This window comes from Dermacentor variabilis, chromosome 5 (assembly GCF_050947875.1).
Source record: "Dermacentor variabilis isolate Ectoservices chromosome 5, ASM5094787v1, whole genome shotgun sequence".
Taxonomy (NCBI): Eukaryota; Metazoa; Arthropoda; class Arachnida; order Ixodida; family Ixodidae; genus Dermacentor; species Dermacentor variabilis.
Genome location: NC_134572.1, coordinates 63496399 through 63515703, shown reverse-complemented (window position 1 = coordinate 63515703; position 19305 = coordinate 63496399). Strand labels below are relative to the sequence as shown.

The 19305-nt window shown below is 46.3% G+C and overlaps 1 protein-coding gene across 1 annotated transcript in view; it reads left to right on the top strand.

Moving 5' to 3' along the window:
- The first annotated feature begins 3662 nt into the window (after positions 1–3662).
- Positions 3663–19305, top strand: part of LOC142581874 (uncharacterized) — a 31181-nt gene continuing 15538 nt past the window's right edge. Inside the window, exons 1-4 of the mRNA XM_075691319.1 lie at positions 3663–4408; positions 6484–6640; positions 11167–11322; positions 12523–12759. Coding sequence (XP_075547434.1) covers positions 3834–4408; positions 6484–6640; positions 11167–11322; positions 12523–12759 — 1125 coding nt within the window. The 5' untranslated portion in view covers positions 3663–3833. The remainder of the gene's footprint in view (positions 4409–6483; positions 6641–11166; positions 11323–12522; positions 12760–19305) is intronic.

The window sequence follows — 19305 nt, the reverse complement described above, 5'->3', positions numbered from 1 at the left end:
GGGCCGTCGCCGAAGGACTGTGTATACCGGCCCCGACCTGGGTGGAGCCGCCGGATTGATTTACCCTCAGGACCTAAATAAAGTTTTAACTCAACTCACTCACACTGCTCGTCTCGTCATTAAAGATCCTAACTCCCAATTTCTCCGGGCTTAAGGCGTAGATAATTCGTTGCATTACTACGCCTTTCATCAACCACGCACTTCATCAAGTCAATGTGGCCTCCACCAGGAAAATTCAGGACGATTTGCTCCTGTCGTGCGACTTCCGCTCGTCCCTGAACAAAACACGCTGCCACGCAGCAGTGAAGTTACGACTGAGTGCTGAAATTCATATGATGTTAGAAGAGCGTAGCCTTTCGGCTTTGTGATTGAAAACTTGCTGAAATACAACCGATATCTTGAAATACCATTCTTTACTTCTCAATCCTGCCCTTTCAGTTACGTTGGTGCATGCCGTAAAGCTCCAGATATGGTCAAAGGGGCAATGTCCACAATTCCTGGACACGGTAAGTGGTTGCATGTAATTGGTTACTGAAAAAAGAAATTATTGAATTACAGTAATCTTGAGCAAAAGAAGTAATCGATCAATTACAAAACTACTAAAAAACGTAACTGATTACGAATAATCAATTACATGTAATTCGTTACGTAAACATGCCTGACAAACACCAAATAAAGTGGCCGCAGGGAGGTGCCACGTTAGCTTAATAGGAACAACACCGATGTGGGCTCGGTTCCCAGCTGCAGCTAGTTACCTTTTCGATGACTTTCATTTCTTTTTGCCTTATAATCTGTACGTGTCAATCATGCATAATAATAACTTCCCCTATGCTTTCTCTGGCTTCATTGTCCGTCACTTCGTATGACTGCGTGCTCATTTTAATTCACTAATTAGAAACGCGCGCTCTAGAACTCGTCAAACTCGAACTAAAACAAAGAATGATAAAACAGCCCGCCGCATTTCCAGCGAGGACTGTACGATAACCGCCTGACATTAGCATGAAAAGTATAGATGTGGCAATTTGCCCAGTACAATTTGTCGGTGTCCACCAGATGTCGCAAATGGGTTGCGCTGAGCGAGTTTTTGCCCGCGGTGACATCAGTTTCTCCCTGGTTCAGGGCCTAAATTATCCTCACTGTACCAGCGGCAAGTAGTATAGAGGGATGACGGCGGAGACTTAATGATTGAATGAATCGACAAGAACTTATCACTGACGTGATGCGAGGGCAGTGAGGTTCATTGTGTGTGGATTTCAAATAGTCATCGGGATGGCTGTTTTCGCAGCGAGAATGAACAGTGATGTCGACTAGCCCTTGGTATTTAAGAAATAGAACCTTATGAAACGCGCTTATATTATAAAGTGCGGAACTTTGTGGAGCAAAGGTGCCTTTCGGATGACCGAGTGATTATCTAGCAAACCTGGGTTGTTTATTTCTTCCTTCAAGCATCTTATAATGCGGCTACGCAAAAATGTTCGAGTAGACATATAGCAGTTGCTTTTAGCACAGTGGACTCCACGAGACGCGCTGAAGCTGTGCCGACGCGCCCCAGTAGTTACGCGATTCTCACCGGCAGCTGGCGGATTGTTGAGGCGTTCAGCAAGGTCAATCGGCTGCTTGGCCGAGATGAGAAAGCTCTTCTCAAGGACCGGCGGGAAGTCCTCGACGCGACCGTCGTCGACGTGTCCCAACCAGCCATCACCTCGACAGGAACGCAAAGCGCGCTGGAAAGAAAGGTCAGGTATAAGCCATTATGTTTATTGGAGGCTTTTGAGTATTGACCCTTTTCGCGAATTAGTTTGCTCTAGAGAAACGAGATGACGCTTTCGGCGGCGCGCCACACGTTGCCTCAGCGAAAGCGCACGAATACGAAACCATTACCTCTTCTGCCCTGCTTCTGTACGATAAGCTATCGGAAATGCAACTGGGTTTGCGCTAACGCAATGTGCTCCATTCATGCTGCAAAATATGGAGCGATGAAGTGAAGACGTGTGCAGTAGTTCGCTGCAAATATTGTGACTGGCATATTAAGGAATTGAGTGAATGACCAAAAAGTTCACGGACCGCTGATACATAAGGACGGATTGCCTGTGTTGCCGGCTCTTCGAGTTGCACGGCTTCCCTTGTGGATAAGACAACTTCACTCATCCGCAAGCGCTATAACCTCCTAGGAAAGGACTTCAACCCCGGATCGTCTGCACGAGTGAGTACCGCTTGTTATACGGTGACAAAGGGAGTACCGCCGCTCCTTAGTTGGTATATAGTAAGTTTCTCGCACGTTATCTACACACACCCAACCCAACTCACACGCAAACTTACGCCCTATCTATCGCCAACGTATCAAGAATATGTGAACGGGCGCACACTTTAATCAATGCATCGAAGCATGGGTGACGGCGGCTATGCCGACAGCACACTGATGTTCGAAGCTGAACTGGCTCAACGTTTCGTAACGGTCCACACAGTAAGCGAGTGACAAGCTATAGTACGTATTTACTGCAAGCTATTACAACCTAATAACGTCTACGTTACAAGCATTGTGCCACGCAAGAACAAATCTGTCACAACTGAGCACACCCACTAGCGATTAGGCAGAAAATAAACTACCAGATAGTGACCGCCCGGGGAACTTTACTGAGTCAGAAACTTGACAAGCCGCTGCTTAAATGTACTGTATTTGCGGAATAAGGAACGATGGGCTAAACACGCAGATACTGCTGCAATTCATAAGGGAGAAGTTAGGATAGCTTGTAATACATTTGTAGCTCCGCTTTTATTACCGTATACGTTGCTCGCGCCATTTGGGCAAATCGTAACGAGCTCCGAAAGCGCTTACATATCCTTTGAAGCTGTAGCCAAAGCTTCGCGTGTCTTCCACCGTCACCGCCTACGATATCCGCCGAAACAGAGGTTTGCAGGGCCGCACCGGCGTCATATATACATCCACTGTAAACACAGAGGCAACGCAGGCAGTTGAGGCAAGCAATGGAAGCGTCACCCCGTGATCAAACAAGGCGGCGTCCACGGGATCGCCATGAAAAGGGTAAATCGCTTGCTGGGCATCTACGAGTGTTCGGTGGCTAGAACCGTAACGTGTGCGTGCACTCCCTCCCTCTCTTTTCCCTTCCGTGCACTGAGGGAACCGAGCAAGCCGGACGCGTGCCTGATTAACTCTCCCTGTATTTCCCCTTCTCTCTCTCTATCTCTCTCCCGTTCCACCACAGCGCGCGCGTGTGTGTGCGCGCGCGCGCCTACACGTCCTTTCTTTTCATTTCTCTTCTTTTGGGTTTTTTGGACTTAAGCAAGCGGTTACTCATTGTTTTTCTCGTTTCTATCTTCTTCTTTTTCTGTTTTTTCCTTTCTTTTCGGCGAAGCTAGAATGGAACTTCTGTCCGTGTCAGTACGTTCTGCTGGAAGCCATATGTGCCAGAACAGAATACTACTTTGCCCTTGACCCTTCTGTGACAGCGGATAAAGCGGCAGCTGCAGAGAAGCCTTCACACAGCTGCCTTCATAACTGCTTTCACTTCACTTCTTTACTTTCGCATTTATTTTACGGTCGACATGGTCGACATGAATCATTCTGACCGAAGCACGACATGTAACACGGGAAAAATGTGTTTAAGCCGTTCTCCCAACCACCATTAACCGTCGGACGTCGAAGGAAAACGCCTAACAGCGTGCTAGTAATTCGGCCTTTTCCCGGCTGTGGTCGGCTCATTTCGTGCCATTTAATGTCCTCACGCAGCTCCGCTATCGCCGAGTAGCAGACACTCTTCGCGGATCGCGGAAGGTGGACATACAGCCTTTGTCGAAAGTTTCTAAGCAACTCCATGTTAACTAACAAGATTCGTCGCAATGCCTTGTCGCAGCGCTCATGTAAACGCGCCTTGCTCAATTTCCTCGAAGCTCACGCGGGAATATGGAGCAACGGAAATTCTACTGAGGCCCTATCAACATCTCGCCGCCCGGACCCGTCAAGCTCTTCTAGTCACTGCAAAACTTGTTTGACCAAAACTGCACCTTACGAACGTGATGGTAACAGCGGTTGCCTTTCAGGACGCACCACAGCAGCATGCTCTGACCTCAGTTTCAGTGTGGGGTACGGGCGCACGCCAGTTATGTTCTGGATGCGAAGGCCGCTTTCTTCCTGGCAGGTCTGGAACTACCGACGAAGCTGCTCCGCTAACCCTGAGCAGGAGCCTCATCAGTCGCCGCACGAGATGCGCTTCCGTGAGGCCCTTTCTAGAGCAGGTGACAAATTGGAATACAGCGACGCCCACCTCAAAGAGACCCTGCGAGAATTCGAAACAGGCGTGCTTGGTCCGTATGCTGTCAGCTCGACCGACGTGCTCTACCCGATTCTGAAAGAACGCGGCTTGAAAGGTCTCCTGGATGACTCCGTGAGGTGAGCTCTGGGCATGACTCTCGCCGGGCCACTGGCGAGCTGCCGGTTCTTCCGCCGAACCAGCTCTCCTATGCAGGTCCAGTTCAGTTCGTCACGAGCCCTGTTTGTTGCCTCGGGGCCCCGGACGTGAATCTTCCAATACGTGCGCGACTACCGATTATATTCACTACATTACACTGTTTCATGTGTCAAAACCACGATCGGATTATAAGGCACACCGTAATGATAGACTCAGGATCAGTGCTTAAAGTCAGGAGGGGGGGGGGGCAGCCCCCAGCCTCCATTTTTATAGTTCTTTCCTATACGTGCTCTTCATCTTTTTTGCATCCTGTATTGCTGCAATCCTTTTATTTGTTCCGTCGCCACAGAACAAACCGTAGTGCAAAGTTCGCGTAATACGGAGGTTGTAGGTTCGAATCCCACCGGTGGCATGTTATCTTTTCGTCTACATTCAATTCCCTTTCTTCGTTCCATTCTATATTTCAATTTCAACCATGGCTGATGATTTCATCTGTACTTTCCTGGGCTTCATTGTCGGCTTTTTATGGTCGTGATCAACAAGATACGAACCCCTCGCTTTCCCTTCTTCGCGTGCATATATGTGTCAAACGTACGGAAGATACCTTGACTGACGTTTCGGCAGGTGGTCCTGCCTTCATCAGAGTAATCACTCTTCCGATGAAGGCAGGACCACCATGCGTATGTATATCGGTGAAAGAACAGAAGCGCATAGGAAAGATATCAGAATGTTACTAACGTTCCGGCCAGTCAGGGGCCTCCGTCGGGGTGAAGGCCGGTACCCAGCCGAAGCGTCAGTAAAATCCTGGTACCTTTCTTTGAGTACTGCTCCGGATTAATGCTGACCACTTGTGGCCTTGTGCTCAGCAGCAACGCGCCATAGCCATTGGGGTACCTCGGTGGGGCCCAGGCTGCTGAAGACAACCTGAACGTGCATTAGATTATGTGCCGTTGTTCAATTGTTAAGAAAATTTGTATAAGTACGCAGCCAATTACGTTAGCTCTCTTATATTACGTCAACCGCATTTTGTTTTCCGGTGTGCTTAGGACGGCTAATTTCACAGTACCTATCTGTCTTTGTGTCACTTGTTTTAGGATGAAAACTGAACATCTTGGGATATTTTATGGGAAATACTGATGAATCAGCACTCAACCAAAGGTAATAATTTAGCTAGAAACAAGGAGTATTTTGTTTTCCACTTAGCCTAGCATTTACATTAGCAAAGCGACCTGCTAATATACACGGCGTCCCAACTATCATGCACCAAACTTTAAAAATATGCAAATGCCACGTAGCTACAGAACCAAAGAATGTTTGCCGTCTCTTGGAGAGTATTTTTTGCATTCCACCTAATTAGATAATTAATCTTAAATATTCATCTTCTCAGATATTATAATTAGATGAAAAGTGCCAATGAGAAAATTGTAGAGTGACATGAAAAAACCCCGCGATACAGCTTTCTGTTGCTCAACGAGTGCTACATAAAAGTGTTTTTCCGAGCGTGAAATAAGCCCGCATATACACGCAAAGTGCCTCGAGCGGCCAGGAGCGCGCAAATTTTGAGTGTATTCGTGCAATGACAGTGCTGGATTTCAGACAGGGGACTCACAAGGACCATCGAACTCCCTAGATTTTTGTTTTCAAACTTCCTTTCTGGTCTCTGCGAGTTCAATCCTCCCCATCACCACCGATGTTTCTTCAGAAGCAAGGAACTTCATGAAGCGAGGTAACGTTGCTCCGCAGCATGCCGCTGTGCTAACTTCTACGAATAGCTGCCGCCAGGCCAACCACGTTGCCATAACAGTGGTGACAGAAAAAAAAAATTATCTCTGTTGAGATTAGTGCGACCAACTGCTGCAATCTGTTGTCTTCCATGTACGGTAGAATGACTAGATTGAAGTGCGTGTAGTCAGCGCGATTGAAAACTGCTTATCAATCAGCATCGATCAGTAACGAGTCTCCTTAGAGCTCAGTTGCATTGTGAAGTATAGATAGGCGGAGGTGACCCCAAGGCAAGACCATAGTGGCAATGCGCAAGCATCTTCGTGTCGTGCAGGGATCTCTTCTACGGGACAGCGTCCCGCCACCGAGAGGTTGGTACCCTGACGCACCTCTTCACCCGCATTCGAAGGAAAGGTGTGTCGCCACTCGAGCCCACCGAGTCAGTACGAACCAACCAGAGGCGATTGATTAGCCTCGCCCAGATGCACCAGGTATGCGCTGGCTGTTCCTTTTGACGATTCTAGCATTTACGCATGTATTTCCGGTGGTGTGCCAATTTTGCGTACACATATACGTGAGTCGATCACTATTCTGTTGCTCCCGTATATGGGTACAGCTATAGACCGTTTTTTCGTAGGCGCCGCCATATTGTGAACGCAGTGGCGCCGCCTATGAGCAGCGCCATACTGGCTTGGGTGAAAGCGGTCTTTTGCATGGCAGGTATACGCTCGGCGGTAGGTTCTGGCGTTTATTTTCGCGGTCGTGTGGTCTGTTTAGTATGACGTGCGTCTTCTACGTGGTAAACGGTTCTGTGAGACGTGCTGAAGTGGTTTAAGGCGTCATCGCCGGAGTTTCTGCTAGCGTTGAGGTGGATGGAACACGCAGCGCGATGTGTGCGCGCATATTTGAGCCTACGATCAGCCTCGGAGATCAATTGTGTATTTCCGAATGTTCCAATCACTAATGTGACCTTATTGCAGCATTATCCTTTATTTCTAAGCTGCGGTTTAGGAGCCATGAAACATACGCGACGATCTTAACAGCATGGGTACCGTTCTGCTACGATAGGAGCTGTGTTGTTATACTTTGACAAGCGTTCAAACTGTTCCCTGCAGGTTACATTACGTAGCTACTTGGTTGGATGGATGAGGTTTCCACCCATGAATAAAATAGTTTTGGCTAGTAATAGCAGCATACCTTACAGTCTGAATTAAGCTTGTCCAGGAAAGCGACCGTTTACGAACTGCGCGAGTGTCCTAAGCAGTAGCTAGGTGCTGGATTACAGATATCTTGTTCTATATAGCGCATGCTCCAAGCATACGGCATCAGCGGTTATATATTTATAAACGTGCGGCGTTAGCCCGTTTTCTCTTGCTTTTTTAAAGAAAGAGGATGATAACCGATTTTTTTTTCGGTTGTGTTCGTTCAGTTCTCTACGACGCACTCACGCGTATTGCGGAAATTTTGCGCTCAAAAATAGGCATCACATTCTTTTTATGCGAACCCTCTCATATATTATGGCTGTATACAGGCCAAAAAGGCAATGCCGATGCACACAGCTTATATATGTATCGTGCTGGCTCACCAACCGCAGTGGTCGCTGTGTTGAGCAGCGCCATGGGCCTCATGCAGCAAGGCTAGCGTAGACATATGGTAATTTCAAGCATACTAGACTTGAAATGCGTGAGAACGATGCCCGTGTATCACAAATATTTGATACCGCCTGCCGCTCAGGTGTCTCCTGGTTGCCTTAGGTTGGCCGTGCACGAGCATGCGCTCTTATGTTTTATGTTTTACTCCCTACGCCGATCGATCAGACAGTGAGCTGATTTACCATTTAATACTGGTAATACAGAGACGCCGGTTTTCTTTGTTGAATTAAAATCGATATAAGCAAAGTAGTAAACAACACATACACGCACCGCGGCTGATTATGCGTGTCACATTTTTGCGCCCCCAAGACATATTTCTGCCTACAGCAGTTACCGATGCACGGAAAGGCTTCCCTGACGAGCTTATATGAACGAACATGGCGTAAATTTCACAAAGTAAGATCTAAAACATCTCGAAATCGTTCCGCAGCACGCGACAGCAATACTTTCAAGCAGCGCCGCGCCGGATCACCCAAGCCAGAGAGGAGGAAAGGCTCTCCGCGCACCCTATCCTCCTCGCCCGATGACCGAATATTCTGTTGCGACCGGCGTCCCTGTCTTTTCTTCTATTTCCCTCTTTGGCGAAGAGAGTGCCTTCTCATTTCCAGCTTTATAGCTTCGTACCTGTTATGACGCAGGATTGGATAACTTTACTTTTCTATATTGTCTTTTTTGCGTGTTCAGTATATTCCATGTCGTCTTCTAGCATACAGGTCGCCCTCTACATTCTTCTAGGTAGTACTGTATAAAAATATTGTATAAAAAATTCAGCTCGTATAAAGTTCGGTGTGCGTGCACGTGTGTGGGGGAGAAGGAGAGGCGATGTAGTGTGTTTCTAGAGTGGCCCTGTGCAAGAGACCGTGATGGCTGTTTCAACGCAGACTGCACAAATTGTGCGCATTCATTGTAGGCACGGTTTCATTAAGCCAATTCAGACAATGTTGAAATGACAGGAATGTCATTAAATATCATCGAAACTCTGTGCCACTTGCTCTTAATCGCATAGTACCATGCAATATACAGGGTGTTTCACGTAACTTGTGCCAAGGGTTGTAAAAAAGGGGTTAGCCGCAGCTGACTGAAACTTATGGCATATGGTTTGCCATTTGCTAAGGTATTTGTTACATTCTGCTTAATTAGTTGATTAACTAAGATGAATTATGCAAGATTCTTAATTTTCACTTTAGGGCCAGGTGCGCTTCGTTATGTTGTAGAGGGGGTTCATAAACGACCGATCCGATTTTTTGTGGCAACGTACATGCTGCGTGGCGATTTTTTTCGGCGTTTAAAGAAAGCCCGCGAAACATGAAATAAAACCACGTGATCGCGCTCGTGCGCTCTCGTATTGCAGAATCGCTATATATGTGTGCGTGCGTATGTGTGTGTGTGCGGGGTGGGAGAGAGAGAGAGAGATTCATCAAGAGGCCACATTGGATGAAGGGATCTTTATTTCTACTCACACCGGGCACATCCCTTATCGCTCACTTTGAGCGATTGCATGGAAGCGACGCGATGTCTTTCACCATACACACCTCTCTTTTTAAATACTGCAGGCCTTGCGGAGGCTCAAGCAAGAGAAGTAAAAAAGATGACTTAATCTAATTTGGGTATTAAGGAGTAGCGTTTATATTATGCAAAAAGGAAAACCGAAGAGAAGGGTTAGTAAAGTGCACAGCGAAAAAAATATATTTGAAAAGAATGGTAAAGCCCATCGCAAATCGAGCCGAACATTTTCAAATACAAACAAAAAGAGCTGCATACAAAAGCAAATATTTCCGAATATGAGCTATTTCTATCAACTGATAGCAAGCTCTTTGGTATGAGGCCCGAACTTTGTCACGCGTGAGGTTCTGTCTCAGCAACTGGAAAGTCAACCTTAACTGTCCCGACATACTCTCAGCCCGCGCACAACGCCTCAGTGTTGCGTTTCACTGCTTTAAAAAGTTTATTTTGGTTTGCATGAGGGACACCTGCATCTCGGCGTCAGCCAACACTTTGTTTCTTGAGCTCAAGCCCCTTCAATGTCCCCTCAAGCCCCTTCAACATCCGAAAAATATGAATGCATGTCTTTTACTGCCGTGAAGGGCTCAAATCGTCACAGGCACATCCGAAAAAGTTCTGAAGGCCTGCCATTACACTTATTAGGCATATCGGTGCTCGTACTGTGACGGGAGACGGCGTGCGCGCGCGTGTATAATTAAGGAACACATACTGTATCCCGTGACAATTGCCCATACTTGTTAAGCTTCACCGCAATACTTTGCGTATACTTCATTGCGTAACAGTTCTGTATTGAGGCGAAGTAATGTATCGGGAACCGGCATTATGCAACGCGTTGTGCTCTCCGAGCTTCGAAGACAATCGCGAGGATTACAAAGGCGGAGTCGGTGCCATTGCTGACAGCGGCGAAGTGATTTAATAAAAAAACACGGCACCGAACAGCAAGAAGCTTAATAGCGAACGTCGAAGCAGCTAGGCTTAGCGCTGCCACGGTGGTGAGTATGGATGCCAGCGGATTTGCAAGCGGGAGTGCCGGCACGCCGGTTCGAGGGGGAGAGATAATCAAAATAGTGGCGGTGGTGGCTTTGATTGATGGCGTTTCGGACCTGCGGTCACGGCAAAAAGATCGGAACATCGAACGGCGAAGGGTTCTTGCGTCCGAAATTTCGGACGTTCTTATACATTGACTCCATGGGGTACGCGGTGGTGCCTCGAAGCCATCCGAATGATCGGGTTTGTCCCGAAAATCGGTCATTGAACTGTACACTGGCAACTCCTCCAGCCGACGAAACGGCGTCGGAGACCATTCGTTATACGATTCCTCCCTGTTACTCGAGCCAGCATTAGTGCGACTTTGGTTCCCTTTCAATAAAATTAGTGCTAATTTCCCTGATAGAAGCAGAAATTCCCTGACTTTTCCCAAAGTATTTCCAGACTACTCAAATTCCCTGAGAATTCCCGGTTTTCTCGGTTTTCGCGGTTGGTAGACACCCTGCATAACGCTTCTTTGCATGTTACCTACATGTTCAAACAACTATCACACACACACACACACACACACACACACACACACACACACACACACACACACACACACACACACACACACACACACACACACACACACACACACACACACACACACACACACACACACACACACACACACACACACACACACACACACACACACACACACACACACACACACACACACACACACACACACACACGTTGTGGACGCTTGTCCATTCATACAGTATGAGTACAAAAGGCTTTTAAGGCGCCTGGTAAATTGCGTTTATAAGAGCAATTTACAAGGAGCACAATAAATAGCCGTATATTGATTCGTTAATTATTCTCAGATCGCGCAGGAGCTCCACGATGGTGTGGTGACCACCACGCCGGATCACCGCGCTAACGTGAAAGCGATCGATTCGATGAATAACCTCAACACGCTGCTGAGCGATGCATTCTTCGCGATGTCATTCAAGACTGTGGCTGACATAGCTGACATAAGGGTGAGTATATAGTTTCGAACTCACGGACTAAGGTCTAAGCTACGTTATGGTGCACTCCAATAGATACTCCGACCACATCGCGGTCGGAGTATCTATTGAAGTGCACCATAACGTAACTTAGACCTTGAATTGACGAGAGCTGTTGAACGAGAAGTGTTGAACGAGAGGTGTCGAACGCGCTAGGCAGACTGGACAGTCGTCTCGTGTCGTTGGAGAGAATCCCCATCTAATTCTAAGACACGTGGTATATACAGAGTGTTTGGCTTAACTTGAGTCAAACTTTTAAAAAAATATGCAAGTGCTGTAATAGCCCGACAGAAACGGCAGAACCAAATTGCCGCACGACTGGCCGCTCGAGGTACATTGCGATTATTCGCGGCCTTTTTTCACGCTCGGAAAGACATTCTTATGCATCACGTATTGAGCAACAGAAAGCTGTGTCAGGAGTTTTTCATGTTGCTCTACAATCTTCTCATTGACACTTTTCATCTAGTTATAAGAATTGAGAAATACATTAATAAAGTAAAACTAATTATCTAATTGGTCGGAATGAAAAAATATAATATGAGTATCTCCAAGGGACGGCAAACAACATTACCTTGGTTCTGTCCAGCTACGTAGCATTTGCATATTTTTAAAGTTTGGCTCAAGTTAAGCACCCTGTTCACGGAGTTCTTTAAACGCGTCAATAATGCATGCGTGTTCGTCTCAACATTAGTGTTGACTAAAATGGCCACAGAAGCACAGATCCCAAGATATTAACTGTTTAACTACAAATGTTGAGCTCCACTTCTCCTAGATGTTTGTACCAATATCGCAAAAGGCGAGTCACGCTCGTCCAGGCCGCAGATTCTACATCGCTTGCTGCCGGTGCCTCGCATCGTCCAATCAGTTCACGTAACGCAATTGAGTTTCAGCACTCGAACGTATTCTTCTATAATTTCGATTCGTTGCATCACCTGTTCAGATAATAACGCTTGAACCTTACATGTGCACTGAGCAGAAGTATTTGTCTCTCATTGATGTTGGAGCCGAAGGCAGGCCCTGAAGACAATATAGTTCAGTAAAGGCGTTTACACGACCCACCACCTTCCCATATATCTCACCTCTATATGTCATCTCTTTTCTATTCCGCAGTGCGAAAACTTCACGGCGAGTCACACGAAATAAGTACATGTTTCAGTACTGCATTGCTTACAGGTTCTGGAGCTGTTCTCACGAAGCCTGGAACGCTTTTCGTCTTCGTACTTCGACGACGAGGAGAAGACAGATGCTGCTGACAGTACAGCGATCATACAGCAGTGGTCCCGCTACCAAGCGCGCAACACAGAACCGCTGGCCAACGCGTTCGAGTGCTGGCAGCTCCTGGCGGGGGCCAACGCAGAGGAGCTTTCTGCAGCAAGGCAGTGCGGCAACGACCTCGCCCTCGCTATCCAGGTGTATATTTCATTCATTTTTCATTTGTTTATTTTCTGGAAGTACCCAAGAACAGCTATACGCCTTAGTATTGGTGTACTTCTGTTACACAAATAACATAAAACCGAAAAACAAAACACAAAATCTGAAAAAGAAAACAGCGGTACAAAATGCGATAAAAAAATTAATTCTTCAAAGACAGAAGTCAGATAATGAGCAAATAGTAGAGCTGAAAATATGAAGATCATGACGCAAGGTATTTTGTTGTATTAGCAAGATGTGTTGTAGCGTCGTCAGAGGCGCTTGAGGAATCCAAATAGAATATACTGGGATTACGCAAGTTTGGGCAAGGCACGCAGAACGTTACAGCTGACAGTAACTGCGGACAGGAGAAGTGGTTGTCAATTTGCTTATGCCAGAATAAGTAATCGCGATATTTTCGCCTTATTTCTAGGGGCGTAATATTACACATGCGCGGTTCACGCTCATGGACATAAAATACACGGCGTCCCAGAAATCTATAGTAAAGGATACGAATAAAAGGTCGCTGAGTACATTCAATATTCGCCACATTGGTCAAATTAATGTAGTTCCATACAACAGAACTAAACTCTAACTTCATGCGGACAAAATAAGAACACGCGAGAGCAGCGCAGTTGAGATTCGCAAACTGCTATGGAGGCCTAACTTTCTGTAGGATGCATTGACAATGCTTGAAACATATTCCTCGAAAGTTAGCCAGGAGTAAACCAATATTCCTAAGTCCCGCGTAGAACTCCCTCTTTTCAAAGGAATGTTATCAAGTGAATATTCGCATACTAAAGCGTGCATTTTGCGACTAAAGGAAACAACAAGTGTCTTATTTGGATCAATACGCAAGAAGTCCCCCAACAGAATTCCGCAACAGAATTCATATCTTCCTGTAATAATTCACAATCTTGCTCTGATTCTATTTCCCGGTAAAGTTTAATATCGCCAGCATATAAAAGGAGACGCGAATGACGCAAGCATTCTTGAAGATTATTAGCAAAGATATTGAAAAAATAATGGACCTAAGATAGATCCTTGTGGAACACAGGAAGTTGATTCATAAGGCAAATAGTTCTTAGCACCAGCGCGAACAAAATTTAACCGAGTGGACAGTTAGTCTTTAATCAGCGTGCACAAACTGATACTAACGCCTAACTCAAGAGTTTATGGATAAGAAAGTCGTGAGAAACAACATCAAATGTTTTTGACAAGTCGAAGTATATTGTCTAACTGTCTCCGGTTAGCAACAGTGGGTCCCGCACCATCAAGACAAGGAACAAGGTTTGTTTCCACAGACCTACCATGAACAAAGCCATGTTGGTATTTACTGATCTAAAGAAAAACGACAGATATGTAAATATAGCTATTTCAAACACTTTTTTCAAACGGAGACAAGAGGGATACGGGGCGATAATTTTTTATGTCACTCATGCTGCCACTCTTATGGACTGGCACAACTATGGTATTCTTCTAACAAGAAGGAAAAGCACTCGTCGCAAAGCAAGATGAAAGATGTGCGTAAGGAGAGGAGCGAAAATAGAACAACAAGTATTGATTACAAAACTTGGTATACTGTCATAAGCAGGAGAAGGCTTCGGTTTCAACTTACGCTCGTCGCGATATCATGTTCTGAAAAAACGTGAAATGTTTAAATGGTCAGTGAATCTATATTGCCAGTCACCAGAGCTTGGACCATGCGCTGTATTTAGAAAAACCGAGGAAAAATGTTCAGCGAATGCATTGGCGATATTGCCACAGTTTCTAGGAATGCCACGAGATAGATTATCTATGACATTAATCTTAGCCTGTTCAGAACTGTAATCTTTTACATAAGTACAGAAACGTTTAGGATCGCATTTTACGCGGTCTTCGACAAGCTTAAGGCATGCGTCACTGTCTCTACGCATTACGTGTTTCACCTGGCTTCGCAAGACACTAAATTTTTCGTACCATACCGATGATTGTTTTCTTGAACTTCCTATGGCATCTTAGCTTTTTGCGAAGTAAACCGCGTAATTTATTATAAGACTACGTAGAATAGCGGGCATAGGACGAATCTCTTTGCAGGGAATGAAGGCTTCCAACGCACATTCTACATTATCAGTAAGAATGCTAACTGCTTCGTTGATATCTGTGTCACGGTTTAATTCAGACCAGTCGGCATCATTCAAATAGTGACAAAGGCCTAGACAGTCGCCGTTCGGAAAAAAACAAATGAGCGAGCAGGGTCTGAATTCGAGCGGGACATTCCAGTGGTTAACAGGAACGAAACCGCTAACAGCAACAAAAAACTCAACAAAGCAGAAATTTGCTAGAATGAGATCTAAAACATTACCAGCGGCATTTGGAACCGTGTTAAACTGCGGTAATCCAAAAAAAAAACGATAATGAAGGACAGCGCATCACAGCTAGGGGATGATAACGATTAGGATGTCGTGCGTGAAGAATCCGAAACAATAGACGGAATATTGAAATCGCCAGCTACCAGGACAGTGACGAAAGTACTGCGGCTTGTGGCAGTGCACTGTACAAGGACGGAACATTCGTATATGGGTCCGAGCGTGAAATGTGTGCTTGTTCACCCTAAGAATTGCAACGTAATTGTGTGCCGGCACTTGTTTGATAAATGTGCACACGCAACTAAGCCTGAATTTGAGCAAGTGCCAGTGTAAGAGGCGCAAGGCCCTTCACAACGTCCTAAGCATCACCGATGTGCATACGTGCTTACCAGTGGCATAGAAAGCAATTTTAATGCTATTAGTATTATTTGGGAACTTCAAAAATCTAATTATGGCGTTTTACGTGCCAAAGCCACTTTCTGATTATGAGACACGCCGTAGTGGAGGACTCCGGAAACTTCGACCACCTGGGGTTCTTTAATGTGCACCTAAATGCAAGTACACGGGTGTTTTCGCATTTCGTCCCCATCGAAATGCGGCTGTCGTATAGCCGGGATTCGATCCCGTGACCTCGTGCTCAGCAACCCAACACCAAAGCCACTGAGCAACCACGGCGGGTCTATTTGGGAACTTCGTCTTGTTTTAGGTTGGTATGTATGTATGGAAGGAAACGCTAGCAAGGGAGATGACGATTACTGTTGTGGGATAAATATAGACCCCAAAGGGTGCAGCCGTTTTAAGAGTGTTGCGAGTGCAGACCAACAGTAGCGCGAAAATGGCGGAAGAAAAAAATCATTTTCATTCCTCCATGAGCGCAAGCTTTCGTTGGCACGGGCTTCATCTCGGCCTTCTCTTTCTCTTTGCATGGTGACGCCAGGAATAGACTCGAAGCGTGCTCTATTCCGTTCCCAACCTTGTGGCGGTACCGCAGCTCAGATAATGACGTTTGCTAAAATAACGAATAAAGAAAGGCTTTATGAACCAGAATGAAGAGAACTCGTATATAGCATTGTCGCCCGCGCAGCAGGGAAGCATGTGGCATTTTCTAATAGCATGGGGAGGTCATCGTCACTGACACGTTATTTAATTTTCATTTGGGTTCAGGACTGCCCACAGCCAAACTACTACACGCCGTAGTACCTACGACGAATTCTGTGAAGTTGTTGGGCAACGTATGCTATCGGGCTTCAACATTGCAAATGCAATACTGCCTCTACTATCGCTAATGAAATCTTTATTAAAATATTTGTTTTCTACTTGTGAGCCATATTTTCCATAATGCCGCATCTGTATTGGTCAGGGGCCTAGCCAGGGGGGGGGGCTTCAGCCCCCCTCCCCCCCCCCCCCGAAATTTTTTCGTGCTGTCGTGCCCCGCCGCTAAAACAACCCTCAGCGCCGGAAATCATTCTGGATTTTGTCTAGAATGGTCCTTTTCACGCTCGAAAAGGCATTTCAGCGCGAACAGTGCGAAATCGGGCTGGATGTCGTGGCAACACCCAAGCACCGGGAGTCACATATCGTAACACAAGGAGTCCCATCCGAGCACAGTTTCAAGGGCATTTTGATGGCGAGCGGGCTCGTCGCAGCATCTCGCGGAGGCCGCGGAATTTACGGAGCGCATGGATTCCAATTATGGCACATTATAGGTATAAAGTTCTCATAAACTTTTGATGCGAAAGGTGCATTGACTTTTCCGAAATCGTGCTTTAGATTTTCAATGCCAGAACTTTGTGGGTTTAATGTTTAATTTGACGCAATAGGTGCATCGACTTTTCTAAACTCGTAAAGCGGACCACACAACGAGACAACCTAAATCAACGCAGTATCAGAAAAGTTGACAAAGCACGCAGCGAGGTCCAATGAGACGAAGCGTTGTGGTTCATTTTTGCCGTCATGTCACAGAAAGTAATATCAACATTTTTTTTTCACCTCCGCCAAAGCATCCATGTCAAGACACTAAAGCTAGGAAAGTTAACGACGTTCTTATTTATTTTTCTACGTTGACTTTTATTTGCGACGACACATTGAGTCTCTTCCATTTTTTTTTTTCTCTCGACACCCGCGGGCTGCCGGAGCCAGCCAGAGCGCATGCGTTTTTCTCGTGTTGCCCCGACCACCGCGCGGCGCACTTCGATGCGCGTTCGTTTTACTCTTGCCGAGTGGATTTCCGCCTGGCAGAGTTTTGGACGCTTTCTGGCTAGCAGACGACAAAAAGAAACAATGCATGGTCGCTCGCCGCCATCACTGCGGAGACTCGACGGATTGCAACGCGTTCGCTTGAGCGTAACCACTCCGGAAAATTTTGCTTCACCGGTATAGGATACCTAGCATTACGCGTATGGTTCTCTCTGGGCCAAGCGTCTCACGTTTTCTTCGATATTCATTCGGTAGCCACATTAGGTGCCCAATGTAGGCATTCGATTGTGGACAACATGCTTTCCTTTGCGTTTTTTTTTTCATTTCCGTGCCCCTGCCCCACAAAAAAAAATACTCTTGCGGTGCAGCGAATTGTCGCATGGTGAAAGTTCGATTTTGTTACTTCTGCGGAAAGTAATGGGCCAAGGGACGCTTCAGTTTTCTATATACTCTTACTATATTATTGCGACAGCAACTATATGGACGCTCCAAGCGCATTCCTGCAGTCGCCGTCGCCCTCATGTTCCGTATAAAGTCCAAGGGTGATAATAACATCGTGACAGCGCGCTGCATACTGTACGTGCGAGTGAAAGTATAGGGGGGGGGGGATTCTGGCATGGGTGAGCCGACGATGGTGGCTCAGTCTTGTGTGCGCAAGGGAGAAAAGCGGGGAGGAAGCGCGCCGCCTTCTGTCGCGCGCGATACATCGGGGGAGTGGAGGCAGGGGGGGGCTGTGATCTGTGAATCTGTGGTTGCGCAACATGTTTATTTGCCTTGTTTGACGCAATATATACAGTGACTTTTTCTCAGATACGTAGATTAATTGGGAACTTATAAGTATATTTAAATATCTTGTTTGCGAGGTATTTTGTATACGTGCAGTGAACTTTGTTTTCAGTGACAAATTTTTGCCCTTTATCAATCGCATTTGTATATTCCGTTGTATCTTCGTATTTCTAATGTACAAGGGCGAGTCAAAAGAAAGTGAGCCAACCCACCCCGCGCAATAACGGTTCGGTTCATCATGTGCGAGGCATGCGCGTAGTACAAAGGCATCTCTCATTTACAGAAGTGACACGCAGGTGTGAGGATAAAGGTTCTTTCATGCTCTCATACACTGGGTTCAACATGGTTGCGTGAGATAATGGACACTCCAAAAGTTGAACAGCGTCGTGTCGTGAGGTTTTTGACAGCTGAAGGTGGTTCCCAAAAAGAGGTTATTCGCCGTATGGCTGCCGTGCATGTTGAACATTGTATTTCATTGGCCACTGTGAAGCATTGGAGCAAACGGTTCAAAGAAGGACGTGAACGTTGTAAAGACAATCCAAGACCGGGCCAAAGCCACCGTGCAATCACCCCCAACACACTTTCAAAGGCTGATAAGCTGATTAGACAAGAACGGAGGATAAGCATCGATGAATTGGCAGGGCGTGTGAACATCAGTCACGGTTCGGTTCACACCATTATTCATGAACATTTCGGTTATCGGCTCTTGTGTGCGCAATGGATGCCCAAGATTTTGAACCACTACCAGAAGACGGAGAGGTTCGGCGCTGCCTTGACTATTCTAATCCGGTATCACAATGAGGGTGACGACTTTTTGTCTGCAGTTGTGACCAGGGATGAATCATGGTGCCACTACTACGAGGATGAAACACGACGGCAAGCGCTTACAGTGGAAACAATTGAATACACCACCCTTAAAGAAAGAAATGCCGTCATTTCTGCCGGAAAGGTGTTGTTGGCTTTTTTTTCCCGATCGTTAGGGGCATTATTGATTGAATTTGCTAAACCTGGAGAGACTATCAACCGTTTCCGATATTGTGAAACGTTGGATCGGCTTCGTGTCGCGATCAAGAAGAAACGACGTGGAAAATTGAGGAATGGGATCACCTTGCTCCACGACAATGCCCGTCTCCATGTCGCTGACGTGGTTAATACAAAACTGGCAAAGTGGGAAACGGTGCAACATCCGGCACACAGCCCAGACTTGCCGCTTTGC